At 42.7% G+C, this 17,404-nt stretch overlaps 1 protein-coding gene across 5 annotated transcripts in view; it reads right to left on the reverse strand.

Annotated features, from left to right (window-relative positions):
* The window catches only part of LOC130112531 (amyloid beta precursor protein binding family B member 2-like), a 72,954-nt gene that overhangs the window by 10,947 nt on the left and 44,603 nt on the right, over positions 1-17,404 (reverse strand). For 4 of the 5 annotated variants that reach the window (XM_056279945.1, XM_056279944.1, XM_056279941.1 and 1 more), the window contains 5 exons: positions 9,841-9,987; positions 8,873-9,000; positions 3,351-3,465; positions 1,277-1,364; positions 792-875 (listed from right to left, as the gene is read on the reverse strand). In XM_056279945.1, the coding sequence (XP_056135920.1) occupies positions 792-875; positions 1,277-1,364; positions 3,351-3,465; positions 8,873-9,000; positions 9,841-9,987 (562 nt within the window). The remainder of the gene's footprint in view (positions 1-791; positions 876-1,276; positions 1,365-3,350; positions 3,466-8,872; positions 9,001-9,840; positions 9,988-17,404) is intronic. The other variant, XM_056279943.1, reaches the window with a different exon arrangement.

Genomic DNA, 17,404 nt, shown 5'->3' on the forward strand with positions numbered 1-17,404 from the left:
CCGTGTTCGAGTCACTTACGAAATTTTATTTTGGCTTATGTGCTTTGTCCCTTCGGCACTGACAGTGATGCCAATGGAGTTTCTAAGCATTGAGCCTATGTGACGGGACACATCAGACTCCATGGAGTCGGAACCGCGGAACCGCGATACAAAAATACTCAACTTACTCATGAATGGTCAAATTCAATATCGCATGTGACCAACCCACACATGTAATTACGTTAAGCTTATTGTTTGTTTAAGGGAGGTTCCTGCTTCTTCCCAGTTATGTCTTTAGTATTCTTTATTTCTTGAAGTAATTCACTTGTTTGTTCGTTTCAATGACAATACCACTGCATACGGTGACTAAAACAATCAGTGCGTATCACAGTAATCTATGAAATCAACCCAGCATTTTCCTGGAGTTGTGTCTCAACATGTGGAAAGAGTATTTACATGCGTATATTGAGGCAGAGAGTACAGTGCTACCAAGCAAAAAAAATCTCCATTAGGTGATACAAATTGTATGGGATATGAAAGGGGCTTATTGAAATGCTCATGTTGCTTGTTAAAATGTAGTTTCTGGAACCTAGGGCTTGTATTGCATGGCAAACTCATGAAGCCCAATGTCAGCTTCCCATGGTATACCATGCAGGCACATAGATAGAAAGAAAAAAAATCAATGTCCTTAATTCTTTGTTACCCTGTACATAGAGTAAAATATGAAAATAAAAACCATTCCATGTGCACTGTCATTTTGTTTTTGTTAGTTTTACAGTTATACAATAAAGTACAGTGTCAGGTGAATTTACCTATTGGACGGGCTACAGGCATCATCCCAAGGTAGAGAACCTGAAACTTCTGCACCAGCTCCGTCTTTGGCGTGGGGAACTCTGCTGGGGAGAACACATGCAAATATTGATGACGTATTTGCACACATGTCAAGATACTCAAATTACAAATACATTATACATACAGTCCCGTGTGTGTTGTTTCAACACTAAATCCAGTCATTTTGTGAATAGGCAAGTAGTCCACAGTTGCATACTGTTACATATCATGATGAACTATATTCCACATTTGTAAGTCTGTCAACTTAACGTAGGTAGATTTCTACTGGGCCAACAGGGAATATGACTAAGCCTGATGAGAATCAGCATGTTAATCTTCATTTGCACATAGTTTTGTTTCTGTTATTTCCCTATTTTCATTGCCAGTTCAGTTCTCTAAGGGGATGAATAGGTCTACCTAAACTGACACAAACACACTCACGTGATGAAGGAGAGGGAAAGTCTACCTTGCAGAGGGAGGTCTAGTCCTGCCTGCATCCTGTCCTGTAGAGAGCCCCCAGCCATGGCTTTGGCATTCTTCCGCTCTGTCATTATCTAGACAGACAGAAATACGTAGACAGACAAAATGAAAAACTGGCACGCAAATAAGGAAAAGAAATAAGGCATAGAGAGAGGAGGTAGGGTTAAAAGGAAAAAATGAAGGTTGTGAAAGAGGATGCAGGGAAAACCAGTAAAGAGATGAAAGAATGAAATGAAACAAGCTGAAGAAACCTAGCACAGCCTCTCCCCATGGTGCTGTCACACAGGCAACCTATTTCACCTAGGGAGCATGCACACACGCACGCACACACACACACACACACACACACACACACTCTCACACACACACACACACACACACACACACACACTATGCATATATTTATGATATAAGCCCCGCGCACAAACACACACACACGCACACACATACAAGCACAAACCAGGTCAACCCCTGCTTCCTAAAGGAGGGTAAAAGCTTTTCCTTTCTGCAGTGTAACTCAAAATGGCAGAGACACACGTGCACACCCACACTGTGGCGGGCACGCACACACACGCAATCCATTAATTATACATGTCTCAATCAAAGACTTTGTCGCAGAAAATCATCTTCTCCCTCTTTCCCCATGTCTTTCTTTCTCCTTTCTCCCTGTGAGAAGTTGAATTACTGAAGGCTTCCTGTTTCACACAGGAGTTTAAGTATTAACGTGCTGGGGGTGGAGACTAACCAGAGGTTCCCAAAGACACAAAACACTTGAAAAATCCACCTCTGCTGCAGAAAGAATGCTCTTCATCCAGGGCTTTAAGCAACGAGACAAAAACGTGTCTAAAAAACTGTCAAAAAGTACAGAAGACAAAGTAAATATATGGTCGTCTGCCCTCCTTACCTGGATGAATGTAGTGTAAAATCTGGATGAACTCTCGTACTCTAGTGCCTTCATTGAACATGCCTTTTATCATTTGTTTTAGTTGTCGTTGTTTTGTTGTATGTGTGTGGATATATACAGAGAGATGCATACATTATACATTTGTATGCAGATGTAATGTTCATGTATAAAGAATGTGGGTATGTTTATATGCATACATTATATATACGTACACATATATATGTATGTGTGTGTGTGTGTGTGTGTGTGTTGTAATCTTTGTGAATTGTAGAAAAATTAATAAATATATTGATGCAAAAAAAGTAAAGAAGGCGATAGCGTGCATGTAGACCCAAAGTAACGTTCTTTTTGCTTCGCTGGTAGCACCCCTCTCTTAGGGCGTTTTCATATCAATTATGACTGCTTCATACTGTGCCTGAGTATGACTGCCCCCCCACCCCGCCGCCACCGCCCAGCTTTCACATTAGTAATGCTGTGCCGTACCCGAGTACACTGGCGTGTCTAAACACTCCAACACAGTAGGCGGGGGTATGCACCTGGTTGGTTTGTGATCCGCCAATGAACATAAAGAAGACGAAGAGTACACCTGCTTCATTAACTATGCAATATTTGTTTATGTTGTCGCTCCAGTGTAGAAAAGCATGCCAATCGCAAGCTCCTAATACAATGGAGTGGTGGCACTATGCCTACTGTTACCGATGTTTTGGAGACAATGTCAACGATGACCATCTCACCTGCTTTCTCCAATAGTTAGTGGTCGAATGGCTGACATCACATAGCGGTCCACTTCTGTGTTTTGGTACAGTAGTTTTCACACCTGATGCGAACCGTACCCGGAGTACACATGAACTGTATACGAGACCACCTTTTCAACAAACCATACCTGGGTACGGTACACGGTCTTCACACTTATCTAATAAACTGGACTTTGGGGTCAAGTGTACTCAGATCTGGGCCCAGGTCCCTGATGTGAAAGCTTCGTTATTGCACTTGCGTTCCCACCGTTATACTCCATAGTCACCACTTCCCACCATGACTATTTAAAAACAAAACAAACACCACTTCTGAAAAGTCTTTTCGTACCTCATCTGTTTCAGTATGCTACACTTTACCCTAAACTGTGGACCAGACCTGCTCTTCAGCACCGATGGCTTACCCGGGAACAGATCTCGTGCAGGCTGGTGGCGATGGCTTTTGCAGGCGTGTCACAGCGGAACACATGACATTTCAGGATCCTTGTGTTTTTGTCTCGTGCCACATACGCAAAGTCCCTGAGGGGGGAAATAAAAAGTGTGTTAATGAAGAGAGACTGGAGGAGAGGATAGACGGAGAAGAGAAAAAGCAGGAGGGAGTAGATTTATTGGGCTTGTGAGGACAATGATCATGACAAAGAGTTATGTAGTGTGTGTGTGTTCACATGTGTGGTTTGTGTCTTGGGTGGGTGAGGGGAGGGGGGCATGGGAGCTGGTATGTGTTCAGTTTAGCAGAGAAACAGATGAGAGATGAATTGACCTTTATCAACTTGATGTGTAGAGGACACACATGCACACACACACACACACACACAAATATGCACACAGAGATCGATGGACCCTGGAGATCAATAGGGCAGTGTGATGCGGTGGGGACTTGAATTGAATGATAGCAGGAGAACGTTTCCCTCGGGCCCAGTGGAGCTGAAAACAATTTAATACTGGTGGAAAAAAGGGTGAAGCGAGTATGCAGCAACTCAGCAATAGACACGTGGCTATGCTTCTGAGAAGTAATAAAGTTTCACCACAGTAAAAACACTGACAGCAGACTTAACAAATGACGAGCATGACACAATGAATACACCATTGCAGAAACCTATCTAAATGTGTGTGTGTCTATTCACGACTCAAGAGAAGTCAGGGACTTCAAGGTCAACAAGATTTTGGAGCTCAATGCTTGGAGACGCTTGGTGTGTGCACGTGTGTGTGTGTGTGTGTGTGTGTCTTTGCTTTTGTGCATGTGGCTATGTAAGTGTGTGTGAGTGTATGTACTTTAAAAAAGCTGGTAGACTGGACAGTGGAGGTCACTGTCAACCTTCATTTCCTATTTGTGTTTCTGCTGTGTGTGTGTGTGTGTGTGTGTGTGTGTGTGTGTGTGTGTTAGAGTTGCTCTCCTACCAAGTGTGCAATCATGAACTATTTTGTCAAAGAAAAAAAAAGACAGAATTCAAGGAAATGAAAAAAATGGTGAAGAGAGACAGCAGTGAGGTCACAGAAGATGGAGACGAGAGACGAGAGAGAAAGAAGAAGAACGGGAGCATCTGTTTACCTCTCTCTGTGTCCAAGGATGCAGGGAGGAAGGGAATCATGAGTTAGTAAAAGAGGAGAGAACACGATCATTGAACTAAGAAACCCCCCGCTGTGGTACAAGAGGCAAGTCTACAACCGGGGTGGGGGGGGGGGGGCAAGGGCACATGCATATAGAACAGACGAGAGAGAGACACACACACACACACGCACACACAAAAGGATTAACCTTGACGAACACTTTCATTCCTTTCCTGGCTCCTTTGATAGCCTCAACAACTCTGTCTAGACACTGAGTTTATGTGTAAGTGTGTGTTTGTGTGCGTTTGTGTGGATGTGTGCCTGCATGCGTGTCGGTTACAGCAAGTCCTTTACATACCTTATGAATCAAGGCTTGGAAGTGAGGGGTTAGAGACTGACATGTGGAAAGGCGGGTATAGAGCAGGCCAGCAGAGAGCCAGGAAGACCAGACTGGATGAGTGTAATTAGTTCTGATTTGCTGAGGACGGTTAATGTTTCAGCAGGGCCACTTAGGGAATCGTACAGGCCACTTTAAGGCAGACATGCAGAAAGAAGAACTCAGGGAAGTAAGAGTTATCATGTGATAAGTAAAAAGGTGTGGAGAAAATTGGAAGGGAGCAGTAATGATAATGAGGGTAAGAGTCCTATTTCTTTTCTTTTTTCTTTTCTTTTTTTTAAATTTTCACCATTATGTGAATGCCCCTGAAATGTCAAGGTTGCTGTGGGAATATGAAATCCCCACAGTGATAATGAGATCTGTGGCACATGGAGTGAGCAGGAGACATGGGGTTAACACCTCACATAAACCCGTCCCTTTCACCCACACTCTGTGTGTGTGTGTGTGTGTGTGTGTGTGTGTGTGTGTGTGTGTGTGTGTGTGTGTGTGTGTGTGTGTGTGTGTGTGTGTGTGTGTGTGTGTGTGTGTGCCAGAAAGAGACAGAGATACAGAAAACCACTAGTAATTTCCCCTCTGTGGCGTTTTCTGAAATTCTACCTCAGATTTCAGAAATGACATTTTTAAATTCACAAAAAAAAGGCAAAATGTGCCCATCACAGACAAAACCACTGTAAATCTATTCTACTGAATATATTGTATAGCGCGTGAATAAGCATGGCCACCTCCTTTGTGCGTGTGTTGCATTTCCTCTATTCTTCATTCTGTATGAGCTAAATTTGATGCTTAAGCTTTGGTCCAGAATTGCCAGACACTTAAGGGTTCAAAGCATGTTATCGTGAACCCCTGCAGCGGTTATGCTAGGCAGGGATCTGCTGTCCCACTGAACAATGCAGCAATCTTTGGCACTACCAACCTCTCTTTCACACAAAACAAACACACACACCATGCAACTGAACACACTCCGCAAATTCTCACACACCACTTGAGTTCCTGTTAATTCTCTCACACACACACACACACACACACACACACACACACACACACACACACACACACACACACACACACACTCAAGAGTCAAGCTGTAGCGATATCAACACCAAGTACACTCCAAGGCCTGATTTGTCTGACTGTGTTCTTCTAATTCTGGCTGCTCTACTCTCGCCTTCTCCAACTTCATAATCCCAAACTACACGGAGGAGCAGAGAGCAGTGAAGATGATAACGGTAGAGGGGCAAAAGGTGCACCAAGAGATAAGTAAATAGAAGAGGAAAGCACAAGCTAAAAATGACGGTACTCACAGTGCTGGGGTTTCCTATGCTGCATGGAGTCCTGTGCATTGGAGCTTGTCTAGACACACACCATCACTGTCTAGTAATAGCACACGTAGATACCCACTCAACCTGTCCGCTCCGCACCAAGTGAGCACTAACCATATCTCCCCCTCAGTCAGCCTCATTCCCCTCTCCCTCTCTGCTCCCAGACCCCCTCCCCATCTCCTCTCCTCCTCCCTCTGCTGCAGCTGAACTATTCCCACTTCTTTCTCTAACTCTGTTTTTCTCTCCCACTGTGTGTGTGTGTGTGTGTGTGTGTGTGTGTGTGTGTGTGTGTGTGTGTGTGTGTGTGTGTGTGTGTGTGTGTGTGAAATGTGAGCGCCAAATGCACCAGAAAGAAGATCACAAAAACAAAAAACATCTCTTTTTCTGTCGAATTGGTGTCCTTACTCTTTCGTCATACATTGGCATATTGAAGAGTGTTTGCATGTGCTTAAAAGAGAGAGAGAGAGAGAGAGAGAGAGAGAGAGAGAGAGAGAGAGAGAGAGAGAGAGAGAGAGAGAGAGAGAGAGAGAGATCCAGGTTCCCAGAGGCAAAAGAACTCTGCAATTCTGTACATGCCAAAAGCTTTTAGCCTAGCAACTTGTCCTCAGTGTGTGTGTGTGTGTGTGTGCGTGCGTGTGTGTGTGGGGGGGGGGAGGGTTTGTCTACTTGTGCAAGCATGTGTGTGTGTGTGTGTGTGTGTGTGTGTGTGTGTGTGTGTGTGTGTGTGTCAGCAGGAATCAACAGCAACTGACTGAATTTTGCTGCCCACAGTAACCTGGCTGTGCCTGGTAGCCTGCATAACAGCAGTGTCTAATCTTTGTATGACATAGCTCCCTCTGCTGGAAACACAGGAACATGTGCTACAATGATTCCATTATTAATTCTAAGATTAACATTGAGTGTGGTTTGATTTTAATTTAGCCTTTAGTTGCCCAGGAAAAGCAGACTGAAAAAGTGGATACCCCCTTTTCAGCCACATCTTCATGCTGTCAAGCACACCAAGCTTGCCTGACCACCCAACCACCTACAGTCTGCTGCTGCTGGTAGAGCTGCTTGTGAAACCTGGGCTGGGTGGAGGAGAACGGGACATGCAGGCAGTCAGATGGAGATTTGTACAGAGCAGGTATAAAGGCCACTCTCCCCCTAGTCTTCTTCTTTGTGTTGACAAATTAATCTTTCATTAGCACCCCTTCATCATCAATCATTCACTAACTCTACTCTCACTCACTGTGCCATCCATTCTGCACTACCAGTCATTACCCTGACCTTTTATTGAACATGGCTGTGTGTGTGCGTGTGTGTGTGTGTGTGTGTGTGTGTGTGTGTGTGTGTGTGTGAGAGAGAGAGAGAGAGCGAGAAAGAGAGGAATGAAGTAATTTACACCTGATGTCTTAAGCGATCGAGACCATAAAATTAAATGCTGCACAAATGCATGGGGAAAAAAACAAGTTATAAGTTATAAATATGGCCGCAAGTGGTGATTCCGAGGTTCAAGCCAACAAACCATTAGAAGCTGAAAGCTTCGACAGCTTAATTAAAAATATCCACCAAGTTGGGTGAAGTTTGGAAAAACTCATTGATTTATGACCAAATTTGTGCCAGGCCCACGCATGTGTTTTGAACTGGCAGCGCCCCCTATTGAGCGATTTCAAACTAGTTTTACACATGTGGTTTAATATTGCATATATAAACATATACTGACTTTTGTAATGATTGGATAATTTCTCATTTATAGTCTGATTTGTATTACACTACGCCCATTTTTTTTGCATTTGTAGCACCCCCTAGTGATCGATTTGAAGGAAACGTTCAGGGTATGTTTCAGGTACTTATGTGGAAATATCGTGCAAGTTTTGTGATGATTGGCCCAACAGTTGTTGACTTTGGCCTATTTATGTACTGAGCCATGCTCTAAGTTCATTGGTCAATATCTTGAAAACTAAATAAGATATCAACAAGCTTTATACAATGTTTGCTTGGTCCAGTAATGATCCACAGAAAATTTGGTAGCAATTGGAGCTACGGTTTTGGAAGAGATATCAAAAATGTGTTTTCAAAAAGTTCAAAATGGCAGAAAATCCAGTCAGGCGGACTTTAGTGGTTCCTGAAGCAAATTTGTAGAGTGAGGATAGATGGATGTCTGTTCCACGTTTCGTGTAAATCAGACTTACGGTGTAGCAGTCAAGACTTTTCAAAATAGACCTTTAATTATCGCGCCCCCATCTGGCCGATTGTGGTTATATTTCTTGAGCAGCACTTGCACACAACCTCCAAACAATGGGTAAAATCTCATGTCTATCATTTAGCATCTCATGGGAGTTTGCACAAACATTTCTGAAGAAGAAAATAATAAACCAGCAGAAAAAAGGGTTTCAGCCTTCGGGTTTGAATGCCTAATTATAACTACCACATAACTTTGTAGATACAAAACAACTGTGTTTTGTATTGTTTCCATGGAAACCACAAAGTATTGTGGGAAAACTAACATTTTATTAATAAATCTTACAAAAAAATATTAAGTCAAACCACCATAGGCATTTTAGAAATTTTCCAGATAATATAAATAACTGGTTTGGAGTAAATAAATTCACGATGTTGATAAGCTGGCAATTGTAATCTCTGTATGCACACTGAGTTCTGAACAAGTAGCATGGTTGCTAACCTTCCATTGTCCCGGCCTACGCCCCAGACACGGATGCTTGCTATTGGCTGAGAGTGGAGCACACTGCGGTCCATGGGGTCAACCAAGTTCAACATGTTATTCTCCAGCACCAGGTACATGTCTTTTCCCTGGACAAAGACACACACACACACACACACAGACACACACACACACACACACACACACACACACACACACACACACACACACACACACACACACCACACACACAAAGACATATTTAACCTCAGGGCTCAAACCTAAATAGACAGTTCCCTGTGTGTGTGTGTGTGTGTGTGTGTGTGTGTGTGTGTGTGTGTGTGTGTGTGTGTGTGTGTGTGTGTGTGTGTGTGTGTGTGTGTGTGTGTGTGTGTGTTGTGCCCTCAATCCCTTGGCTTTGATGGCCTCTAAATAAATAATCAAATGCCCCCAAAAAGTGAGTGGGAGATGCAAGGTTATTAAAAGTGGGGGTGAAAGTCTGCTCTTTCTTTCTCTCCAAGTTCTGTCATTCCACATTAAACACAGTCAGTAGGGAGAGAGAGACAGGGAGACCGAGAGAGATAGAGAGAGAGAGAGAGAGAGAGAGAGAGAGAGAGAGAGAGAGAGAGAGAGAGAGAGAGAGAGAGAGAGAGAGAGAGAGAGAGAGAGAGAGAGAGAGAGAGAGAGAGAGAGAGAGAGAGAGAGAAAGTAAGAGACCAGGAAAGCAAGAGACAGAGAATGAACGGCTTTCTCCCCTCTACCCCTTAACTTCCACATACACTTCCCAATGTTGCCTGTCCCAACACAGCTCTGTCTTTCTTTTCTCTACTCTTCCCGTTCATTTCCTTCCCTTCAACGTTCTACCATCCCTTCACTCCAAATCTCAGGGTAACAAGCACAAATCTGCACGTAAAGAAGAACAGCCATGTACAGAGTATACTGTATGTAATGCCTATACACACGTTGTCTTAACACACACTCTGCCTCACCTCTCCCCAGATGCCAACCGTGTCCCGAATGTCATTCTTGCAGTAGGACAGTTGCCGGATGCAGTTGTTAACAGCAACACTGCTCTTCCCTGGAGCCAAGTCGTCCTCAGCCATCTCCACCCAGCCCAGGGAGCGCACTGCGAAACACTGGACACACACACACACACATGCACGAACACACACACACACATTTAAACATACTGAGACAGGAAGGAATAAAACTTTTAACAGGGCCGAAAGCTCAGCTAGTCTGGTTTAGCTCAATGGGCAGACCATAGCAGGAACAATGTTAACGGTTGCATCCGTGGCCAGCCGGCCACATGACATTGAACTCAAAGGTGCCTTGGAATAAAGGATGTGGTATCCCTCAAGTACTACATTTATCATCCACCATAGTTTGAGTCTTTTGAAAATATAATAACTGTAATAACATAGTTTTGTTTTTTTGGGGGGGGGGGTATTCTTAAACACACACACACACACACACACACACACACACACACACACACAATTTCAAGAGGCACATATGAATGTTGCCCTTGCCTAAAGCTCATGAGCGAACCCTAAATGTCAATCAACTTTGGCCAATGTGGTCAAGGTAGAGCAAATTGCCTTGACTAGAAAAAACCAGAACGGCATAGTAAATGCCTCTGTAAATTGATAAATTGTAATACATTTTCTGCATATCACTTGAGAAATAAGTTAATTAATACAGATCAAATAATAAAACTAACAAATACAGTATCTACTACTACTACTACTACTACTACTTTCGGCTGCTCCCGTTAGGGGTCGCCACAGCGGATCATCCGTTTCCATTTCTTCCTGTCCTCTGCGTCTTCCTCTGTCACACCAGCCACCTGCATGTCTTCCTTCACCACATCCATAAATCTCCTCTTTGGCCTTCCTCTTTTCCTCTTCCCTGGCAGCTCCATATTCAGCATCCTTCTCCCAATATACCCAGCATCTCTCCTCCACCAAGCCATCTCAATCTTGCCTCTCTTGCTTTGTGTCCAAACCGTCCAACTTGAGCGGGTCCCTCTAATACAGCGTGTCCCAACCCAGCCCTCAAGGAACGCCTATCCTGCAGATTTTCATTGTAACCCTGCATAGGTAGCCCTGCTTGTACTTACTCAACCAATCATCTCACAGCACTTAATTATGCAAGGTGTGCAACATCTGACATAATTCATTGCTGACTGGTTGAATAACTACAAACAGGTACCTATTCAGGGTTGCAAAGAAAATCTGCAGGATAGGGGTTCCTTGAGGACTGAGTTGAGAAACACTGCTCTAATACAATCATTGCTAATGCTGTCCTTCTTCATCACTCCCAATGAAAATCTTAGCATCTTCAACACTGCCACCTCCAGCTCCGCCTCCCGTCTTTTCATCAGTGCCACTGTCTCCAAACCATATAACATAGCTGGTCTCACTACCATCTTGTAAACCTTCCCTTTAACTCTTGCTGATACCCTTCTGTCACAAATCACTCCTGACACTCTTCTCCACCCACTCCACCCTGCCTGCACTCTCTTCTTCACCTCTCTTCTGTACTCCCCGTTACTTTGGACAGTTGACCCCAAGTATTTAAACTCATATGCCTTCGTCACCTCCACTCCTTGCATCCTCCCCATTCCACTGTCCTCCCTCTCATTCACACATAGGCATTCCATCTTGCTCCTACTGACTTTCATTCCTCTTCTCTCCCGTGCATACCTCCACCTCTCCAGGCTCTCCTTAACCTGCACCCTGCAATTTCAGGGCACAGATACTGTGCCCTGAAATTGCAACCTGCTAGCATTTCACACACAAGTGACATTACTTATAGCAAAGGAGTGGTGGACTGTTCTAATACACTAGTGTTATAATTCAATTCCGTTATTTCCCTGGGCAAAAAACTAACCATACTGCATAATGACTACACCCTATATTGTGATCAATACAAAATATAGCTATTTTTAGGATCACACTGCCCAGTACTTTCTCTCTTGCTCTGTGCATGTGCGTGTGTGTGTGTGTGTGTGTGTGTGTGTGTGTGTGTGTGTGTGTGTGTGTGTGTGTGTGTGTGTGTGTGTGTGTGTGTGTGTGTGTGTGTGTGTGTGTGTTGCTGTCAGAGATCAGTAAGTCACCTGCTAGTCTAAAATACTTGAGTGCAGATCAACAGTTTCATGACACATGGCTGGAAAAATACTGGCCATCAAGCTCACTTTGGAGACCCGCCAACTCATCTTTTTTGGGGGGTTTCTCAAAGTAAAAAATTGCCATCATTAAGGCAAATTCATTTTAAATGTCCCTGGACCAAATCATGTTTTGCAGTGGACCTGGCCAGCTCACCGTCAGTCTACGTAGGTTTTAACCTTTGACCCTACACTGTGAGCGTAGTCACATTTCAGCTCACCCAGTCTGGCAAGAAGATTCATCACATCTCACTTGTTATTTCACACACATATTTGTCAATCACACATTTAAGGCAATGCCCATGGAGGAGCAGCAATCCATATTTGAACACGTTCCTGAATTGTGACATAGAAATTCACAACACTGTTTGTCTGTAGGGAAAAAAAAGACAAAATTAGAGTAAAGATTAGGCAGGGAAGCACTGAAGAGCTCTTGAAAACTTTTCTAAGAGTTAACAGCAAGGCTGCCATCACAACTAACGCCTGTACAATTGCAAATTGACAATTGTTGAGTTTCCTGTAACTTTAATGTTATCCTAATTTGTTCAAAGCCTCTGACGGGCCTTTCTCTCACATGGCTGATGACCTTTATGTCCCTTTGCCTCTGCTGCCTCTCCAGGACCTCTGTGGCTTCTGTAAACAACCATTACAAAGAAGCTGCCAGGAAACGTGAGCTCCAAACAACCTCCTTATAGATATGCAAAACAGACTGGTGACGATATTGATAAAAATTGACTGGTACAAACAGTGAGAGAAAGGAACAAGGTGAGCAAAAAGACAGAAAATTAAAATAAAAACGCCATTTTCAGCCATCTATCCTAATCAAGTTTTCATTTGAAATTCAGCAGGTATTTCGGAAAGCATTTTGCAGACTGGTGAGTTAGTAAATATGGATGAGAGAGAGAGAGAGTTACTCATTACTCGTCGAGAAAAGAAAGTGAGCCATTACTACTCAGGCAGGGAGGGGTGAATGCCAATGTTGCATACACACTTGCATAACTGACTACACACACTGTGCTGGTATTAGAGGAATACTATAAATCAATGCCAAGTAATCAATTACTACTTACTGTAAATATAAAAATTGGTGAATTTTACATAAATATAATCCGTCTGCCTATTTCCCTCCCTCTAACTCTGGTCTCACATAACCTAAACCAAATCTTTGGAATTTCACATTAATAATGGTATACTGCAAATATTACAAGTTATGGATTATTTTGAAATGGGTATCTATCTTATTTTTACCCTTTTGAAGTTCAAAGCTGTTTCCTCGTTTACCTCTCTCTATGCATTTTGCATAGGGAGGGGAGGGGAGGACACATTATCAAGTTGAGTCAAGTTTATTTGTATTGCCCTAAATCACAATTACATTCTCACTGGCCTTTACACTCCTACAGTGAGAAACAGGTTAGATACAGTATACAAAAATGGATAATGCCCTCTATGTTTAGACCCTTGATTCGGATAAGGAAAAACTCAACTAAACAAATTGGGGAAAAAGAGAAGCGCATCAGAGAGGAGAGGTCCCTCTTCCAGGATGGATAGGCATGCAATAGGTGTCAAGTGGGCAAGGTAGAAAATGTGTTAACAGATTTGGAAAGAAAACACTTGAGAAAAACACTTAGTGACTATACCTAGGGTTTAGGAAGCAAAAAAGAAGGATAAAAAGGAGAAAGCTAAAAAGGAAAGTGAATGCTGGGACAGCACTACGTGCAGACGCATAGGAAGCATCTTTCTCAAACATCACCACAGCACAGCACCATCTCCTGCAGCAGCAGCAGCGTCTGAGAGCCTCGGAAATAAGCAAAAGAAAAAAAAGAAAAAAAGCTTTTATATATACAACAGACCACTGACTTGAAACTGATTGGGGTTGATATGTCAGGAGAGTGATTAGCTTATTTGTCACTCATTCACAAATACCCCAGATGCCTAACACACACACACACACACACACACACACATATTTTTACATACGCGCACGCACACACACACACACACACACACACACACACACACACACACACACACACACACACACACACACACTTTAGTCTATACATGCCACACTGGCTTGCGTAGACTAAAATAGACATATACTGGCATTTTAAAGATTTTAAAGAAATTACACAGACATATACAATATATGCAACTGAGAGAGTTCCATAAGAGATCTCACTTTCCTGAGCAACTCGATGGATGTTCTACAACTAATCTGACCAGTAGATGGCAGCAGCAATACAACACAGAATCGTCTTGACGGGGCCTACAAACTGAAAAAAACCAAATGTCGAGTCAAATGGAAAAAAAAAACATGTAGGTGACCTTTCCTACATGTTACGCCAACCAATTCTATCATTCTTCAAACCTAATAGTGTACTAGGAACAAAAACGAAATGTTATATAAATAACCCCAAAAACGTCTTGGTTTTGGTGAGCTATGCTGTTCCCAAAAGGTGACGTTCTAGATGATACTGTTGCATCATTACAGACATAATAGAGTAGTGGCTGTTTATTGCTCTGTGTGTGTGTGTGTGTGTGTGTGTGTGTGTGTGTGTGTGTGTGTGTGTGTGTGTCAGATGCCATGGAGGGAAATCTGCAACTGTGTCTGGTAACTGTCACACAGTGTCCCTGTTGCTAAGGGCAATATTGTTGCCAGGAAAACAGAGTAGGCAAGATGCAAGATCAATAAATCAGCATGCTGCTTACATCCGCAACATACTTTTGCTAATATTACCTTCATGATATTAACTAGAGGCTTATGGCAACCCCAAACACACACCATGGAGCATATTTTCATACCAAACAATTCTTTAAAGATCAGAATGTCTGTGATCTGAGCATTTCATTTCTATGCGAATGCAAATAGTTCAATTCTTACACGGTTACTTGTTGTATCTACAATGATCCATACTGTTTTTTTCTCCTCTCCTGACTACAGTAATATATTCTTATAGCCTTTGGCCAAAAGACCACGCTTCTAATTTGAAGCTCAGACTTACAAATGGATGATAAAGCCCTGCACTAACGCACCAGTGTTCTCTATGAAGCGTACGTAGCTCCTACAGCTGACCACCGGGAGGCAGGGTTGTTCACTGATCGCTTCCACAACTCTGGTGTGAAGCAGAAAAGCGCCACCGAGGTAAACACAAAAAGCACAAGCAAAGAAACAGGCAGAGAAAATAAACTGACATAAACACAATGTCGTGATGGGAGAAAGGCTTTGTGAGCTGGGATTGTTAATTATATGTTATGACGTCTGACAGTAGACCGACCTAGATTATAGATCTATACAATTCCGGGGTAAGTAACTGGGATTCTTGAGGTCATGTCTAGTAAAGAAGGATAATTTAAAAAAGCAGTATTTCAGGCATAGTTTCAGACCTTTAAACAACACCTTGAGGAAATAAGAGTGCTGATTCAGTCCCTTTTTTCTTGACAAACATATGGAGTTTGTCAAAGCAATGTGGCCAGCTGAACTAGCGTGCCAGAAGTTAAAGGGAAAATTCACCGATTTTCAGCCTTATCTCCGTCTCTCTGTGACGGGGCCAGCACATGAAAAACACCTGCAGTTGTTCCTGATCGATTCTGCATCCCTGGAACAGCAGTTTCCGACCACCAAGTGATGCATGGTGACGTCAGTTGGCAGCCAGAAAAACGACAGCCCAGCAGTGTCTAATACACTAATCCACTCTTAACACATCGTTCAAAAACTCATCCTCATTCTCTTGGCTAAGCTACGTTTCCAATGGTGGAAATGACGTCCCACCACACTAGTGCAGAGGATCTTATGGATGATGATACAAAGGCTTATGTACAGTACATTCTGGTACATGTAGGCACTGTGGGAAAGACTGTGAGCAGCTCAACACTAATTTCTCCATCAGTACAGTATGCAGTAAGGATTTTATTGCTTGAATCAGAATCAGAATACTTCATTCATCCCCGAGGGGAAATTGGCTCTATTACAGACACTCACACTCTAATAACTAAAAACTAACAAGATACAGGATAAGAAATTAGAAACAAATAGAAACATGAAAAACAGAAACAAATAGAAATAAAAGATAAAATAAGAAATAGAAATAAGAACAAAATATATCAACAAGTACGGTGCACATAACACCCTATCTATACTGCACTACCGCAGCACAAAACAAGCAGCACAAACAAAACCCGACAGGGCCAGTCCAATGACCATTAACTCCGAGTGTCTGACAGTCTGAGTCTGAGAGAGAAGTTGTAAAGTTTGATGGCCACAGGCAGGAATGACCTCCTGTGGCGCTCTGTGGTGCTTTTCAGCAGAATGAGTCTATTACTAAAAGTACTCCTGTGCCCAACCAGCACCATTAGTGAAATTTCCCTTTAAAAAAAGTGATACGTGAAAATGTAGACTGAACAATTTGTTTTGTATTTAGATGAATACACTTGTGAATGAATTCAGTCTCCACAAGTGCAGGCGCTGACGACATTAAAACTCATTTAGTTTTCAGACTTACAGTTGACACAAAGGTTTGCAATTTCAGCAACACATCTATTTAACTTGCAAAACACACTTGCGGTTAATAACACAGCTTAAGATCTTGCCTGACCAACGGACGATATTCTATCAGACATGGCACTTGTAAATCTCATGTTGTCCCTGTCAATCAAGGTGTTACCCAAGGTTCTATCCTTGGTCCCCTTCACCTTATCATTTACATACTACCACTGAGTAATATTATCCAATGTTATGGCCTTGCTTTTTATTGTTATGCTGACCATACCCAGATCTATATCATAACATCTGCCCCAACTCCCTTCTCTTACTCTCAGTGCCTGCCTCCAAGAGATTATGTCTTGGACCACAAGCAACTTGAAAATCAATTGCAATAAAACTGAGGTCTCACTTCATGTAACCAAATCTCAACTTTAGGAGCCACCAAAATCGACAGTTTCCCTGTCTATACCTCCTCAGTCGTCAGTAACCTTGGGGTATTCGTTGATGCTACCTGTTCACGTAAAACACCATTTTAATCACATGGTCAAAATGGCAATTTTTCACCAACAAATCACTGCCCATATCAAACTATCACAATCTCCCGCTGACACTACCAGACTTTGTCATTCATGCTTTTTTCACCTCCAGATTGGACTACTACAATGCAGAATGTATGGTCCCCCATCTACCCTTATTAGTATGTTCAAAACTTAGCTGCCAGGATCGTAACATGGTAGATCCTGGCAGCACATCTCTCCAACAATTCCAATTCTCCATAGGCTCCCAATCAAATCCAGAATAAATCATAAGATCTTGCTACTGACCTTCAGGACTGAACTTCAAGACCAGACATTGGCAACCATGTGCTATGGGGTTCCAAAAGCATGTAGTTTCTCCTTCAAAC

The sequence above is a fragment of the Lampris incognitus genome, chromosome 5 (genome assembly GCF_029633865.1).
Source record: "Lampris incognitus isolate fLamInc1 chromosome 5, fLamInc1.hap2, whole genome shotgun sequence".
NCBI classification, from domain to species: domain Eukaryota; kingdom Metazoa; phylum Chordata; class Actinopteri; order Lampriformes; family Lampridae; genus Lampris; species Lampris incognitus.